The sequence below is a fragment of the Miniopterus schreibersii genome (assembly GCF_964146895.1).
Source record: "Miniopterus schreibersii genome assembly, chromosome: 18".
Taxonomy (NCBI): Eukaryota; Metazoa; Chordata; class Mammalia; order Chiroptera; family Miniopteridae; genus Miniopterus; species Miniopterus schreibersii.
In genome coordinates this window covers 17,569,152-17,586,170 of record NC_138121.1, presented here as the reverse complement: position 1 = coordinate 17,586,170, position 17,019 = coordinate 17,569,152, and the positions used below count along the sequence as shown (strand labels likewise).

Genomic DNA, 17,019 nt, shown 5'->3' with positions numbered 1-17,019 from the left:
TTCATACTGTAAAATGTTGACACTATTAATATTACATGTGAGATATATGATCTTTATCTTTAAAAATATGGCACAGTATCGTAATGTATGTTCCTGACCCTATCACCCCATCCAAAAGCTGGATCATTAGCAATAATTATCTATATTTATAACTACCTACGTGCTTCTCTATTATGCCTTCCTCCTGCCTCCCACAAGAGGTAACACGTTACATTTTGTTTTCCATTCTATTAAAATAAAAATATATGCCCATACAATATATTGCTTAGTTCTGCTTTCTTTTAAAAAAATTTTGGCCCCATGTAAGAAAATTTACTGTTTTATTTCCTGAATTTTTTATTGTGATAAAATACATAGAACATAAAAATTCCTGATTTTAACAATGCTTAAGTATAAGATTCAGTGGCATTAATTACATTCACAGCGTTGTGCAACCATCGCCACTGTTTGCAAAACTTTTTCATCAGCCCAAATAGGAACTTTGTACCCATTAAACAATAACTCCCCTTTCCTTCCTCCCTCCAGCCCCTGGTAACCTTTTATCTACTTTTTGTCTCTAAGAATTTGCCTCTTCTAGATATTTCATGTAAGTGGAATCATATAATACTTGTCGCTTTGGGTCCGGTTTCTTCTTGCACTTAGCATAATCTTTGCGGTGTTTCCTCATGTGGTGGTGCGCATGATAACTTCATCCTGTTCGCAGGTGAATAATATTCCATCGCTTGTCTGCGCCATGTTTGCATATCCCCTTACTTGCTGAAGGCCACCTGGACTGTTTCTCCCCTGTGGCTGCTGTGAATCATGTCACAACGAACTCTGGTAACAATGATCTGTTTGAGTCTCTGCTTTCAATTGTTTTGGGTATATTTCCAGAAGTAGAATTGCTGGGTCCTGTGGCAATTCTGTTTAGGTTTTTGAGAAACCAGTCAACTGTTTTCCACAGAAACTACACCATTTTACATTCCCATCAGGAGTGTATGAGAATTCCACTTTTCCCTACATTTTTAAAAAAAACTGTAGCCATTCTTATAGGTGAAGTGGTGTCTCAAAGCGGTGTTGATTTGCGTTTCCCAAATGGCATTTTCCAGCAATGTGGAGCATCTTTTCATGTGCCGATTGCTCGTTTGTATACTTCCTTTGGAGAAATGTCTATTCAAATAATTTGCCCATGTTTTAATTGGATTGTCCTTTTGTTGTCCAAGTTCTTTATATAAAATCCTCATCAGATATATGATTTGCAAATATTTTCTCCCCTTTACAGACTACCTTCACTTTTCTGAAATTATCCCTTGATGCATAAAAGTTTTTAATTTTGATGAAGCCCAATTTATCAATTTTTTCTTTTGTTGCTTGCAAGTTTGGCATCATATCTAAGAATCCATTGGCAAATTTTGCTTGGTTCTGAGCTCCACAGGAATGGAGTCATTCTGAACATGATCTGAAACTTGCAGTCTTCTTTCAAAATTATGTTTATGGGATTATCCAGGTTCTTTCATAGTTCATTTTTATGGCTGTATAATGTTCCATCATAGGAATATACCACACGTAACTTACCTGCTCCCTCATTAATGGACATTTGTGTTGTTTCCAGTTATTTTGATATTACCTCACTGCCACCATGAATATCCCAAAGTGATTCTTTTGTACACTCTAATTTAAGAACCACTTACTTTTTCTTTTTCGATCCTCACCTGAGGATATGTTTCCTTTGATTTTTAGAGAGGGAGGGAGGGAGAAAGAGAGAGAGAAGGAGAGAGAAACATCGATGTGAGACAGACAGATCGATTGATTGCCTCTTGTACATGCCCCAAATGGGGAATGAAGCCAAAACCTAGGTATGTGTCCTGATCCGGAATTGAACCCACAACCTTTTGGTGTACGGGACGATGCTCCATCCAACTGAGCCACTTGACCAGGGCCCACTTACCTTTGTCAATGAATGAAGCAAGCTTTTATTGAGTTGCTATTAATTTCAGTTGAATAGTAACTGGGGAAACAGGTGCAGACATTTCACTGAAGCATATACATTTTCTCATCTGCCTCTCTGGACTAGCTGCTGGACTATAAACCTGTAAGAACCACCGCCATTGAGTAGGATGTGTGCTAGTCCACACAACAGCTTTAACCGTTTTCTGTGATTCCTTGCAAAAGGCACAGACGACAATAGACACATTTTACTGATTTCAGGTTGGAGAGCTTTTAAGCAATAGGGAGATATCAACACAGGACAGGGGACATGATTGTGAAAAGGAAATGCTTTCTTTAGAGCCCCATCTCAGCCAGGTGGCAGGAGTGTCTAAAAGGGATTTGAAATAACCCCAAAGAAGGGTTTTTTTCCCCCATGCTGGTTACCAAACAGAGAGATACAGATTGATGGTGCCACCCTGCCCTGTCCAGTAGCTGATTTCGGGAAGCTCTTTGGCAGCTACCTGGGGTCATGATGTGACCAAGTTTCTTTGGAGTCTGTAAGAGAACAGCAGGGGAGACTCAAGGGTGAAGCAAGAGCTCAGCTCCTAACAGGGATGTTTGTGGCACTGTTACCGGAAAATGTCAGTGACCTTGGCAAGGCCAAAGGTGTTTAGACACAGGAGTTACAAAATCGAGAAGGGGTGGGGTGAGATATTACAGGCATAAAAGCATCAGCAGCTGCACCCCACGGCACTGCTTTTCCAGAGGCGGGACAAACCAAAGATGCGGTGAGTCCACAGCTCTGCCCACCATCCCTCCCTTTCCCTCCTTCCTCCTTTGCATACATCTTTCATCTACGTGACAGCCCGGGCATGGGAGAAGTCTATAGAACAGATGCAAAAATATAACAAATAAGTAGGGTAAAGGGGCTAAATTATAGCGATTTAAAGGGTGCAGTGTGTTAAATCCTCTGCTTTTCTTGCATCCATAAGTGATAACGCTTCCTGATACTGCCGTCCTTCCCAGGAGACGCGACTTACTCTGTGGAATATCTTTTTTTTCCTTGAGATTGTGAAGTTTTCATTTTTGTAGGAGATGACAGCAGTGTCTATGGCAGGCTTCCTGGTATTTTAAATATGTTTATTAGCAGGTTTTTTTTTCTTTTTAAAAATGCATAATAAGAAAGGCCAATAATGACATATTTGGGTGACACAATTAAGGCACTTAGGTTTTACCAAAATAAAAAGGTTTTTTGAAATGTTGAAGTAGCACAACTAGAAAGTTAACTGAGCAATCTCTAAAGGGCTGGCGTCTGCCAGTGAGGTGATTCACTGGTAATGCACAGTGATGCAGAGTGAGGTGGCCTGTGCATCGATGCCCATGTCCAATCATGCTTTCAGGAAGCCAGCTGCCCACCAGGTAACCTTCTGGCACTTTGGGGTTTGATGTACCATTTCTTGAAGGCAAATTATTATAAGAGAAACAACCACAAAAGTATTTTAAATATTTCCAAAACCTTTTCTTCTGGAAAAGTTAGAAAAGTAGAGAGACTAACAGAGTCAACCCCCAACGTTCCTCTGTTCCCTGCATTTTATGTGCGGTGTCCTTGTAGCCCCATACTCCAGGGGTGCCCGAGGGAAGCTTCTCTTTGCTGGAGAGCTCGTGCATTACTGCTTGTTTAATGTTTCCTGAACATTACCCTGCCAGAAATCGAGGTGCACACACCTGTGTGTCTCCCTTTGTTGGTGGTTCCTCTCTGCAGCTTATGTAGAAATCCCAGCAGCATAGAGTTTGTTGGCCTGGATGTACCGGGAAGCTGTCAAGTGTGTATTTGGTGGGTCCTAGCACTTCCATATGGCTATTTTCTTTCCTGGTTGCATAATAGGGTGTGTGTGTGTGTGTGTGTGTGTGTGTGTGGTGAAGCAGGGAGAGCAGCTCTGCACTCCTTCCCGTCTTCTCTTGCAGAGCCCTGGGAGCTGTCGTCGCCCTCCTGCTCTGGGGGCAGCTTTTCGCAGTGGACACCGGCAACGAGAGCACAGACAGTGCAGGTAGGTCTTTGGTTTGGGCAGGAGCTGTTGTGTCCAACCCCACCAGGGCTGCACCCTCTCTTCAGGAAGACCCAGATCCCCTCTTCTCATCCTAATCTCCGGTCTCTTAATACTACGAAGAACACGGGGAACCAGCCGGAAATAAGGAAAGATTGCCCACCCCTTGGCTTCCGTCTGGGGTGGAGGGAGGCTGACACGCAGAGCATCTTCCTCTCATCTGACTTCTCACGGGTGTCTGGGAGCAATCTGTATTAACCACCTCTTCCTGTTTTCCTTTGCAGATGGCAGCTGCCCAAAGCCCCCCAAGATTGCAAATGGCCGCGTGGAACACTTAGTTCGTTATCAGTGTGAGAACTACTACAGACTACGCACTGAAGGAGACGGTAAGACCTGGACAAGTGTCCCCGGGTCCTCTCTTCCCGGCATTTCCATGATGAATGGAGTAAGGGGTAACCCCCTAGGAAATTCACGTGTTATCTTTGGAGCCAGGAGACGCAGACTCTATTAAGGGTTTTGTTACTAGTGCCGTGGCCTTTTGGGCAAATTAACCTTGCTCAGCCTCGTTTTGCCTTTGTTAAGGGGAGGTGATTGGTATCCCACCCATCTCAGAGAGAGACCTACATCTACAAAGGACGTGGCAAAAGAATAAACGATGGTGATGGCGAGGACTCGGGCGGTCCTGACCCCAGTGAGGGCTGTGTTCCTGGCACTGTTCTAAGTGCTTTACATTTATTTGCCCACTTAGTCCTCACAACACCCCTCTACAGAGATACTGTTATGACAGAGGTATTATTATTATTTGCTGCTGAGGAAACTGAGGCACAGAAGGGTGAGATCAGGTAGCCTCTAAGAGGCAGAGCCAGGAGTTGGACCCTGATCCCCACCCTGCACGCCTCGCCCTCATCTCCATGACCACAGTCCTGCCCTGCTGGGCTCCGCTGGTGCCTGGCATCTGGCTTCCGGTACGCGCTCCCCCTTCCTCCCAGCCCTGCTCCCCTCATCGCCCTTCTCCTCGTCAGATCCCTTCTCCCCCCACGCTAGGCCCAGGTTCTGTTTCTCTTTGGCTCACTTCTCCCCTCCTGTTCCAGGCGTGTACACCTTAAACAGCGAGGGGAAGTGGACGAGCAAGGCCACTGGGGAGCGGCTTCCTGAATGTGAAGCAGGTAGGACGCTGAGGGCCCTGGGAGCAGACAAGGGCAGGCACTGAGGGTCCAGTGCTTGGGCAGGCACCTGGGTCAGAATGCCCTAGAGGCACGCGCCCCTCCTGGGGGCTCCTACTGAGCGTACAAAGCCAGGACGGGGCCCAGGGAGCACCGCAAAGGGCTGGCGGAGAACCGAGCAGCTAGGTGGTGAGGCCCTGAGACAGTTCCCCGAGTTCGTGTTTATTCAGGCCTGCAGGGCCCTGACAGGACCCGCCCCCGGGCGTCAGGGGACCCTGTGTGTGCAGGCAACTTGCCCAGGGAGCCCAGGGTTCCAGGGTAAAGCCAGTCCCAGGAAGAACTCAGGGGAGGTCATAACTCAACCTTAATCCCCAGAAGTATGACAGAAGGAAGGCTGCAGATGGATGAGCGCTTCTGCTTCTTGTTTATCAGGAAGGGCGACTGCTCCCTCCTTCTCCCTCTTGGAACAAGTGGGTTTGGCCTACCCTCTTCTCTGTTAGTGGTGTGGCACTGCCCACCTGCCGTGCAGACTGCACTACCTATAAAATCTGAGTTCTGGCCAATGCTGCTATAGATCCCTTCAGAGAGAATGGGTTAGCATAGCTCCTGGCTGTTACGATGAATTTCAAAAAATTGTGGTCATGCCCTTGCTGTAATAAACTGTTTAATACACATACAGTTCATCAGTCAGGGTTTCCAAATCTCAGGGTTACTTGTTTCTTTTGTGAGCTAGGAAAGCAGGAAATAGAACTCTGCCTTAGTGATGGAAACAACTGATGGTAAACATTGGAAATGAGAGGACAGATGGTAAAGCAAAGATGTAAATATTATTGGCTCTGAAGAAATGAACCATGATAATTTAGGCATCGATGATAGCCAAAGCTTTTACCCCCTTCCTCCCCCAGCTAGCAGACTGGGAGATTCTGTTTCTGTTCATGATTTCCTTGCTCTCCTTGACAGTGTGTGGAAAGCCCAAGAATCCAGTGGACCAGGTCCAACGGATCCTGGGTGGATCGGTGGATGCCAAAAACAGCTTTCCCTGGCAGGCGAAGATGATTTCGCACCATAATCTCACCTCGGGGGCCACACTCATCAGTGAACAATGGTTGTTGACCACAGCTAAAAATCTCTTCCTGGGTCATACGGACGATGCAAAAGCAAAAGACATTGCCCCCACTTTAAGACTCTATGTGGGGAAAAATCAGCCTGTGGAGGTTGAGAAGGTGATTCTCCACCCTAACTACCTCCAGCTTGACATCGGGCTCATTAAACTCAAACAGAAGGTTCCCGTTGGTGAGAAAGTAATGCCCATTTGCCTACCTTCAAAAGATTATGTGGAAGTGAATCGTATGGGTTATGTGTCTGGCTGGGGACGGAATTCCAACTTCAATTTTACTGAGCTACTGAAGTACGTCATGTTGCCTGTGGCTAACCAGGACAGCTGTGTGCTCCACTATGAAAAGAGCACGGTGCCCGAAAAGAAGGAACCAAAGAGCCCCGTAGGGGTGCAGCCCATTCTGAACGAACACACCTTCTGTGCTGGGCTGTCCAAGTACCAGGAAGACACCTGCTACGGTGATGCCGGTAGCGCCTTTGTCATTCACGACACGGATGACGACACCTGGTACGCGGCTGGGATCCTGAGCTTTGATAAGAGCTGCGGGGTGGCCGAGTACGGTGTGTACGTGAGGGTGCACTCCATCCTGGACTGGGTTCAGAAAACCATGGCCGAAAACTAATGCAAGCTAGGTTTCACTCTGGAAGAGGGAGAGCTGGCTGGGGTGGAAGGGATAAAACCTGGTGTGAGACTGATGGGCACCAGCCCTGCAGGTCTGTCAGTCAATAAAGAGCTTTCTTTTCACTAATTTCTGTGCTATTTTTTTGGGGGGGGAGGGCCTTGGGTCTTTTTAATCCTCTCATTTATGGTACAGCAGCAGCCAAGTGGCACAGCGTCTACTGGGAGTGTGGCAGAAAACGCCCCAGGCCCACTGGATATCCCTGCGGTGATACAAGCTGCCCACCGCGGAGGCCACACTCACTGACCACGTGCCTACCGAGGCAGGCCTCAGAAAGGTCATCATTAGCCTTGTTTCACAGACACGGGAACAAAGACTCAGAGCAGTTAAGCGAATTGGTTAAGGTTACACAGCTATTAAGTAGTGAAGCTGAACCCTGAATCTAGGTCTGTCGGAATACAAACCCTGAGCTCCTTTCATGCACCCTTTTGCCTCTCCAACGTGGATGGGGAGGGAGGGTCCAGGTGTGGTGAGGAAGATGCCAGATCAGAGTGGGATGAAAACAGTGTTTTGACACAAACATTTGTGGTCCCACACACCAGCAAATCAGAAAACAAAATAAGGTGGCGTAAAGGCGGCTCTTTGGACTTGCTGGGTTCAAATCACAGCTTGGCCATAAGCTTGCCAAGTGCCTTAAGTTCCCTGGTCTTTTTCCTGAGGGGCTTAAGCCCAGACGATCTTTCAAGTCCCTGCCAGCAGTAACATTCTGGGACTCAGTAAAGGGTTAGTCATCATTATGGAATTTGCCTGTTTTAGTAACTTTGAAGAATTCTTGCTCTTCCAGGGTTCCCTGGCACCACTTGGGCAAGTTACTGATCCTCTCAAAACCTCATGGGGGCTGCTGGTACTGACTTTCTATAACAAGAGGAAGATGCAGAGCGGGAGGGTGATGGGCCAGGCAGCACGAGGACTGTTGAGCAGCCCTTGACCTTGTTGCCAACAGAAGCCCTGTTCTGTGCAGGAGAGCACCGTCACTGCAGCCCACCCCCCTTGCCAGTGCTTCCTTTCCCAGCCTTTCCTTCAGGTGACCATGCAACCTGGTTCTGACTCACGTGACACAGAAGGGAGGCTTTTATGTCCCTCACTGATGAAAGGGGAGAACCGCTCCAGAAATAAGACAGACACCACCCTCTCACCACCACCTGTTTTCTCCGCTCCCCCTGCTTTATGGTCATCACGATGCAGGGAACTGCAGCAGCATCTTAGGACCAGCACTGGCAGGAAGAATGACTATGCTGAGAAAAATACAAAGAACCTGGGTCCTTCATGATGTTACTGAGCTACTCTTGACCTGCCTCCCTCCAGACTTCTATGAAATAAAACATCTTCATCGCCTGTTTGTTAGCTGGGTTTCCCGTCCCTCACAGTCTAAATCATACACGGTATTTGATGTGCTAAAAGTGCTCAGATTCCAGCAAAAGCTCACAACTCGCATGCATACAATTCCTGTATCTTCTTTTCTCCTGAGGGCTTTAGGGAATGCTGCTCTGAAGTCCTGATTTATGTTTTTGTTTCTACCTTAGTTGCTTTCCATCCCACAAGTATTTAGTGCACATTTTATGCCCTATCCATAGTTACCATTTTAGATGCTGTGTAAATACGAATGACTCCTGGATGGGGCTGAAGGCCTCTTAGAGGAGGCAACCCAGAGCCTGAAGGCAAACAGGAGGCGCGCCTGCCCAAAGGGGACGGGTATTCCTCAGGAAGGCCTAGACTTGGAGACGGCAGGGGGTGTTCAGAGGCCACAGAGTGCAGGGTCCCCCGGGGTGGGCAAGAGGTGCTACTGGGGAGGAAGGCAGAGAAGGTAAGTGAACTGAGAAAATGCCTAAGGTTTTCTCATTATTTTTGCCCTGAGTGGAGACCAGGATCCACTTAATACAATCACATAATTCTTCAAGAAAACTTAGTGCTAAAGGTGCTGCCTGAAGAGAAAGGTGTAACTATATTCTAAGAGGCCTTTGAAAATGTGTTTGCGTGATTTTCCCGTTTCTGGCTAGTACCTCTTTCATAGATTCTAGAATATAGGTTTAAGTCCTTCACAGGTCCACTAGTTCTGACCTGTTGAAAATTATCAATGGGTTGAGAGAGTGTACATGAGGAGACATCACGGTGGAGACCAAACTCTGGTGAGAAAATGACATCGGGTGGCATTTTATACCAGGAGAGGGAGAGACCGGATTTTGGTACGATGGGACAGTATATTGGTGACGGGTCAGTGTACTGAAGGTTTACAGCAGAAGAGCTGAGTTAGAAAAAGAGCTTCTTGTCTGCAAGGGTTCTGGAAGCTTTCTTCTGGGGGACCCTCAAGAGCATTTCTTTGTGAAATAGGAGACTCAGATGGCCTGCATTTGTTGAAGGTGGAGTTCTTGGGATGCTCTGAGGAAAAGAATTTCCTGAGGCCCCCACAGGAGGATGGGGTTCTGTGGAAAGCTTTATTGATAATGTAAAATTAAGGGGGTTCCCCTCCTAGGTCCCAACTCCATCTATTCCACCATGGAAGAAGTCCAATCTTGTCTTCAGCAGGGCCAGAATTAAGGCCACTGCCCAGAATTTCTGTTCCATATTAAAGTGCAGTCCAGCCCAGCATCTGACTGGCTTAGCTTGTGTTCCCAACTGCAGTCCACCGTGTGTGAAGTCCTGGGCCATGAGGCTGCTTAAGGCCACGTGACTATGGAGGGAGAACAGGCGAGCACACGGGTGAATGGGGGTCACGGAGCAAGAGAGAAGGACTCTTTGGGAATCTTAACCCTCCAAGGTTTTGCAAGCTTGCAGTGGCTCCCCCCTCCTAGCCAACTCACAGCCTTTGCTCTCTTCCTTTATTGATGTTAACTAGCTAATTACGGTAACACGTTGACTCCTGTAAATGGTAGGTTTCTTCCAAGTGGGAAAAGCAGCCCCTATTCTTTCTAACAATTCTGATTATCTCTTTCTTGTCACGAGCCCTTGAAGCAGTTTTCTGTCTCAGGAAGAGGTGGAACTCTGACTTCTGGGAGAGCTCTGTTCCTAAGGGTAGTCAATTCTCTGTTTAGCTCAAACTGGGTGCTGGATAGTAAAGGTTCAAATCTCACTTCCTGGCCAATTTAACAGCACAAAAGCTAGTAAATTTTCAAACCAGGGCACTGTTTTCAAAGTGTGAGCCAGAAAGGCTCCAAAATAAAACAAGCTCCCCCGCTATCAGTAGAGAATTATCCATTCCAAAAGAATCTGGGATAATCAGGACTTGAGATAAGAGAGCAGGAGGAATATAAATATGTGAGTGGAGGAACAGGCAAGGTTGAGGGTGAGAGAGAGGTGTGTGTGTACATACAGGGTAGGAAATAAGTATTTTTGCTCTTTCCATTTTACTTGTATATCAAATAAACGTAGTTAAATTGCACTAGCCAATGTTTAGGACAGTTCTGCTTTATGTTAAGGGATAAAGAAAAAGCACAATATAAAGAGAAGTCCAACCAGTCACGCAGGAAAAGTGATCATGGTCGACTTGACTGCTCTAAGGTCTGCAGGGAGTAAATACTTAGGCTTCCCGGATCATCCCAGTCCCGGCGGGGTCTTCTACTTGGGGCCAGTATTTTCCATACAAGTCAAACTTTTCCTCCACTGGGACGCTGAGCACATTTCTGAAGGACTCCACAGAAACAGCACAGCTGCATTCCAATACTGTTTCGAGATGTGCCTTTCCCTTCAGCTTTGACGGTAGTTAATGTGCTAAATGTCTTGATAGAGAAGGTCATATTTGGGAATATTCTTTGGATCAATAGGACTTTGGACAATAAGTTTTCCCCTCATTGCTCCTCGATAGATCACTTCAATCAAATCTATGAAGTCTTGTTTGGTTTTGAAACTTCCCACAAACTTAGTGTGATCTGGAGACCTAGATAGCACAGAAGAGAAACAGCCTTGCTCAGGATAAACAAAACGAATAGTAGCTCTTTTACTTTCTTCTTGTCAGGGAGACTTTAGACATAAGGCCCAACAATGATTTTTCCATTTCCATTTGATATATGACTAAAACCAGTGCTGTGGGTCCCTGGGGTAGCGTGTTAAGCCCTATCATACGAAAGCTTCTACTCAAAATGTACTTTAATCACTTCTCCACTCATTATGTAGTAGAATTCCTTGAGTGCTGGTGTGGGCACAGTTTGTTTTGTTGTTGTGTTTGGCTAGGCACTGTGCGAAGCCCTAGTTGCAGTCACTTCTATTTCTGAGTAGTGGGCATTACATTTTTTTCCTTCCTTCTTCCTTCTTTTTATTTTATTTTATTACTATTTCGAACATCAAGTGTGCTCATTGCAGAAATTTTTTAAGACAAAAACAATCGCCACATTTTGGTGTATATTCCTCCAATCATATGTACGTACGTGTGTGTGTGTGTGTGTGTGTGTGTGTGTATATATATATATATATATGGGTCTCTATGTGCATTTCTTTTTTCACAATAATGGGAATGTATCATACATACTATTTTGCAATGTGCTTTTTTAAACTAACATGTATTTCTTTCAAAGTTGTTAACCATGCCATCTACAACATCAGGGTAAACTGGTACCTAGTACCCCTTTGTGGACATCTAGGTTCTAAGTATTCTGCTTCCTAAACGACGAGATAAGTATCCATGGAGGCAATTTTGCCCACTTTCAGGATTATTTTTGTTCAGCTAAATGCAACTGCTGGGTTAAAAATTTTACACTTTTAAGTGTAAATATGGCATGTAATGTCATAAATGGCCTTCTAAAAAGCTGCACCAAATTAATACTTAAATGAACCATATTCTAGGAGGATAGACACCTTTCGTACCCTTAAAACACAAGTATTTTACACACTCAAACCGATGATGACAAAGCAGGTACACAGATCTCGACAAGTGGATATCTCAACCACAGTAAGAAAGAATAAGAATTACGGATAGTCAAAATAAGTATTAAATACTAGGATGCCGACTGGATGGAGTGGAAGGCATTAGAGAAGAGTTCATGTCACTTATTCTTGACAGGCTTTGTTGAAGAATAACTTTAAGGAAAGAAGAACCCTTTTCCTGGCAGAAGACAGGAAACTTGGCAAGAGAGGAGCATGTCTTAGTTTGCTGAAAGGAGTACTTCTTTTATAAATGCAACCTATCAGTCCCAAAGGTTTAAGAACAACATAGTTTGTTCTAAATGAAACTCCTGGGAAACTTAAAAAAAAAAAAAAAGGTTCCATATTTTCTAGACTAAAGGATGGTTAGTGCTTCACAGCCTCGACTATCCTTTCATACTTAAATAGGAAATTAAAATTTGCCAATCATGCCAGAACACTCATTTTGTACCAAGTTCCACGTAAAAAGTTACAGAGAGCCTCAGCTGAGGAAACAGTGCCAGTACAAGACTCACTGAGCCACCGATGCATGCAAATAGGTAAGTTATGGAAACTGCTAAAGAGGAAACTTTTAGACTGTGATAGCTTGTCATGTCAACATAACTTACCCATAATCCACTTTCATGTGTTGCCCATTGAAGAAAAACACAGTAGATGGAATATAACTGATGTCAAAATAGTGCGTATAAACTGGAGTTCGGTCCACATCCACCAGATATATAGCAGCCATTTTACTTAAGCCAGGAGAGGTCTTAGAAAGCTGCAAATGAGGAGAGAGATGTAGGTTACAGTAGGAAAGGTAGCTAATGTTTCTTCTGTGAAACGTTTTAATAGAATAGTCTGTTTGAAAAAAATTCCTGGGCCAAAAATCTAGCCTGAGTTCCACATTAGACACAGTATAACTAACCTTACCTTTCTGAGACTGAATCACTGTTGGCAGGGTTAGGAGAGGGCCCTGGATAAATTGTGTTAATACAGTCCTTCATTGTTGTTCTTTGACTTTTGATTGTAAAGTTTTAATAAACTCTTTATGGATTTATAAAGTCCATGCTCACTTAAAGCAAAAACAAAACAACTTGTAACTATGTACTACCCACATCAAAATACCCTGAGGCCCCTTTCCTTCCAATCCCCACATAAACAGTTATACAAAAAACAGCACACACGGTATTATTATGTGCTGTCCTATGTGCTTTCCACTTTTAACTCATTTAATCTTTACAACATTCCTATGAGGTTCATACTATCATAGTCCCCATTTCGTAGATGAGGAAATGGAAGCATAGGGAGGTAATTTTCCCCTGGTCACATAGCTAGTAGGCAGTTGGTTTTGGATTTGAACTCAGGCAGCTTGGCTTCAGAGTCTGTGCTCTTGACCTCTAGTAATAGTCCTTTCTCCCTACAACTGAGGGCATAATCCTCTGCCCCACCCCCCAGTAACATTACATACTCATATTTAATCACGGTAATGAAATTCTTACACTCCATCCACATAGTGATGTCAGTAATAGAAATAGTGGAAGAAGTCTTAGTCCTGGGGTAAGTCTCTCTCCATAATAAACAGAGACAAGAATAAACCTCTTCTGTTCCAAACTGCCCTTCCTACTCATCAAAGTGTGAAGATGGATTGTGAAGTCAGAGATTATCATCAGGCACACACTGGAGCAGCACACCAGTAAAGCAGATCTGCAGGCACAGAAAACAAAGTTCAAATCCCAGCTCTGCAATTTAGTGGTTCTGTGCCTGTGGGAAGTCACTTGACCTCTCTGGGATCCACTTCTCCCCTTGAGAACAGTGACAGTAATGGACCCAGTGTTGTGAGCACTGAATGAGATAATGCTCATGTTGTTCCTGGTCTTTCACTGCCTTGCTGGTGAAGTGGCACTCTGACAGCTGCTAGTTGGGAAGGACATCCAGCACAAGTTCAACACAATCACAGATGGAGGTGTTCAGCTCTTAGTGAAAGCGTACTAACAACTGAACAGCTATATCCCACACCCTGCCTATGCTCCCGGATGCACTTTGCAGATGTTGAAGTGACGATGTGTAGATTTTTTAAAGAATGATTTATTTAAAAAATTCACTTACAATATCATCTAGTTGCAGACACACAGGATCCTCGTCTCTCCCAAATCTGAGAACCAACACTTTCTCTGCAGTGCTTTTTATCGCCTGGTCGACTTCTTTTTTGCTGGTCAGCTTGGGCAACAGGAAGCTCATCTTGAAATAATCCAATCAATCCCTTGCTGTCAGTCCTGAAATAAAGTTGCAATATTTAGTTTTTATTTTATTTTTATTTTTTCCTTTTATTACACCAAAGAAATTGAGTTCAGTGAAGCACATGATGCCGTTCTCAGCTGGGTGCATATTTACATTTGCATCGCTAAGTTACTTACCATAAATACATTTTTAACTGTAGAAAACCTTAAAATAATAAAGTTCCACTTTCAGGCTTTATACAAACATGCAAATGTTAATGTTAGTATGGAATATTCTTTAAATTACACAGCTTTTCCCACCCATTATTCTATTACCCTTGCTATGATAGTCAGGTCTCTCAACAATTGCAGAATATTAGGGAGCCCCCTAGTGGCATCTGCATTCCTAGTAAATTTCCAAAGTAAAGAATAAAGTTAGTTCTTTCTTTTACTTACTAACTACTTGGACCAGTTTGGGTTAAAGTTACAATATTTAAAGGCAGATTAAGGGCATGAGTCCTCATTTAAAGAAAAATTAATTTTTGGAGTAGGTAATATATATGCTTTTTTCCCAGAGAAAAGAGGTTTCATACAACACAGTATCAAAAAAGTATAAGTAACATACTCAGTGCACAATCAGGTGGCAAATAAGTCCACCAGTTTAAAAAACAACAATACAGAAAGGTATACTGTGGAAAATCTCCCTCCCTGTCTCCCCTCAACTGGCTTAGTCCACAGTGTCCCATTTCTCCCCACACACCAGGTAACTACTTTCATTAGTTTCTCATGTATCTTACAGAGTTTTATTATGCATTTGCTAAAAAATATAAATATGCATTCCTGCTTTCTCCTTTTACCCCAAAAATAGCCTTTCCTACGACTCAGTGTTCTAGCAGAAAAAAGATGACATCCTCAAATTTAGTAATTGGGGGACTTCCATTGAGGCAGGGTATAGGAGAATAGGGTATAGCGCTAGACCCTCTGGCAAGCAGCAGTGGGGCACTGTTCCTACCCCTATACCTGAAGGAGCCATTGGAGGGAGTAGTGGCCAGAACTGTGTGGTGAAGATGGCTGAGTGGAGAAGGCTGCTGTATAGGAAGTCAGTGTGCAATTAGGGGATTCAGCAGCTCCTCTCCCTCCTGACCTCCTGCTAATGCTCCCACTAGCTGACTCCAACTGGAACCAGAGGGTAAGGGAGCTGTGGAGGGAGAGCAGGCTAGAGAAGGAGGAATGGATCTAGAGGGGCAATGGCAGATGCCCATAATACATATGAAGTCTTTACCCACTCTTGTGTGTGCTGCACTTTTTCACCTAATATATGAAGATCCTCCCATATCTCTAAATAGAAAATTTACACAGTCTTTGTCACAGTAGCATACTATTTCATGTACTTTTTAAACAGTCATTTATTGATGGACCTTTGTATTATCATGAGGCCCGGTTTAAAAATTCTTGGTGCAGCCCTGGCCAGGTAGCTCAGTTGGTTAGAGTCATTTGGATACACCAAGGTTGTGGGTTCGATTCCCCCAGTCAAGAGTCAATCAATGGCCCTGTTTAGTGTGGCTCAGTTGGTTGAGTGTCATCCCATGTGCTGAAAGGTAGCCGGTCTGATTCCTGGTCAGGGCACATGCCCAGGTTGCCGGTTCGGTCCCTGGTCAGGGTGCTGTACCAGTGGCAACTGATTGATGTTTCTCTCACACTAATGTTTTTCTCTCTTTCTCTCCCCCTTCTTCTCTCTTTAAAAAATCTATAAAAATATCCTCAGGTGGGGATTAAATAAATACACACACATACTTGGAAAGTTAAACCATACTAGTAAGCAGAGAGAAACAAATTAAAAGATATATAGGGTGTTCCCAAAAAAATGTATACACACACTCTGGATAATTATAAAGGCAGTGTTTATTAAAATACATTTCATTTTCAAAATTGAGCTACCAGCTGTTACAGTGTGTATACATTTTTTCAGGATGCCCTATTTTAAAAAACCGTTAAACTGGCAAAGATTAAGCAAAAATGGGAAGAGTGTAAGTGAAGGGTAGGCATTCACAGTCCTACCTGGAATGCAGAGGGGCAAAACTTTTCTTGAAAGCAAGCTGAAATACTCTCTGACCAACAATTCCAGCTCTGAGACTTAGTTCTTAGGAAATAATTAGACACGGGCACAAAGATTTACATACAAAGGACATTCATCTCACTTATAACGGTAAAAAACTGGAGTTAACTTAAATGGCAATTTAATAGGGGGCTGGCGAACTGAAAGATAGTACAGCTCTGCAATGTACTATTAAAGTTATAAACCCTTCGGAAACGGAAAAGTTCTCATGATAAAGAAAAAAAGTTATAAGACAGTGTGATACCACCACATTCTACAATCTAGGTACAAAACCTAACCCTAATACATACGTACGTGTTTACAAAGAAAAATAACTGGGAAGGAATATCCCCAAACACCATCACTGGCTAGCTTTGCGCGTGAACAGACAGGTGAGTTTTATTTAAATCGATACAGCTGACCCTTGAGCCACGCAGGGGCTGAGGCGCCCGCGGCCCCGCGCATCGCGCCCCCGAAGCCCAACCTCGGATGGAAAATGCAGTTCGCCCTTGGAAAACATTCAAACCGCGCGGTTCGACCCCGCGTCGTTCAAGGGTCACTGATAAATTTCTAGTGCTGCCTGTGGTAGAGAGGACGACACTTACTTTACTTGTACAAGTCGCCTCCCTCTCTTCAACTTCAGGACAGGCGGCAGCCCGGCCCCTTTTCCAGAGTCGGGAGGGCTGGCGGCGCCTTCTGCCGGAAACGCCACAGGTACCCTAATCCGGAGGAACTCAAGGGTTGTTGCCTAGAAACCTTCGGAGGTCCACTTAAGGGGACGGAGACGGAAACGGAAACGGAAACCGCACAAGCGCAGTGGATGAACCAGCTCCACAGCCCAATAAACTGGTTGTTTCAGTCGCGGTCTATTTTACCGGGCTCTGACCGGAAGCCTTAGAGTCACTTCCGCCCTCACTAAACATGCCCGACCTCTTCCACCCCCTCAGACTAGAGGCGGGGCCT

The 17,019-nt window shown here is 44.5% G+C and overlaps 2 protein-coding genes across 2 annotated transcripts; one reads left to right on the top strand and one right to left on the bottom strand.

Annotated features, from left to right (window-relative positions):
- Window positions 1-2,355: 2,355 nt before the first annotated feature.
- LOC308547847 (haptoglobin-like) lies at window positions 2,356-6,981 on the top strand. The gene is made up of 5 exons (XM_081118745.1): window positions 2,356-2,696; window positions 3,874-3,956; window positions 4,238-4,339; window positions 5,045-5,119; window positions 6,077-6,981. Exons 1-5 carry the CDS (start codon window positions 2,692-2,694, stop codon window positions 6,853-6,855), a joined length of 1,044 nt encoding a protein of 347 aa, XP_080974871.1. The 5' UTR covers window positions 2,356-2,691; the 3' UTR covers window positions 6,856-6,981.
- Window positions 6,743-16,978, bottom strand: TXNL4B (thioredoxin like 4B). Its single transcript, XM_081118746.1, has 4 exons — window positions 16,662-16,978; window positions 13,852-14,018; window positions 12,372-12,523; window positions 6,743-10,783 (listed from the first exon to the last, which is right to left on the bottom strand). Exons 2-4 carry the CDS (start codon window positions 13,981-13,983, stop codon window positions 10,618-10,620), a joined length of 450 nt encoding a protein of 149 aa, XP_080974872.1. The 5' UTR covers window positions 13,984-14,018; window positions 16,662-16,978; the 3' UTR covers window positions 6,743-10,617.
- Window positions 16,979-17,019: the final 41 nt, after the last annotated feature.

Coding starts and splice junctions, on each gene's coding strand:
- LOC308547847 (XM_081118745.1), top strand. Junction 3,957..4,237: donor CGAGAGCACAGACAGTGCAG/GTAGGTCTTTGG, acceptor TTTCCTTTGCAG/ATGGCAGCTGCCCAAAGCCC. Junction 5,120..6,076: donor GCTTCCTGAATGTGAAGCAG/GTAGGACGCTGA, acceptor TCTCCTTGACAG/TGTGTGGAAAGCCCAAGAAT.
- TXNL4B (XM_081118746.1), bottom strand. CDS start 13,983: ATGAGCTTCCTGTTGCCCAAGCTGACCAGCAAAAAAGAAGTCGACCAG. Junction 12,524..13,851: donor GTCTGCAACTAGATGATATT/GTAAGTGAATTT, acceptor CCTCATTTGCAG/CTTTCTAAGACCTCTCCTGG. Junction 10,784..12,371: donor CACATGAAAGTGGATTATGG/GTAAGTTATGTT, acceptor TGTGCTATCTAG/GTCTCCAGATCACACTAAGT.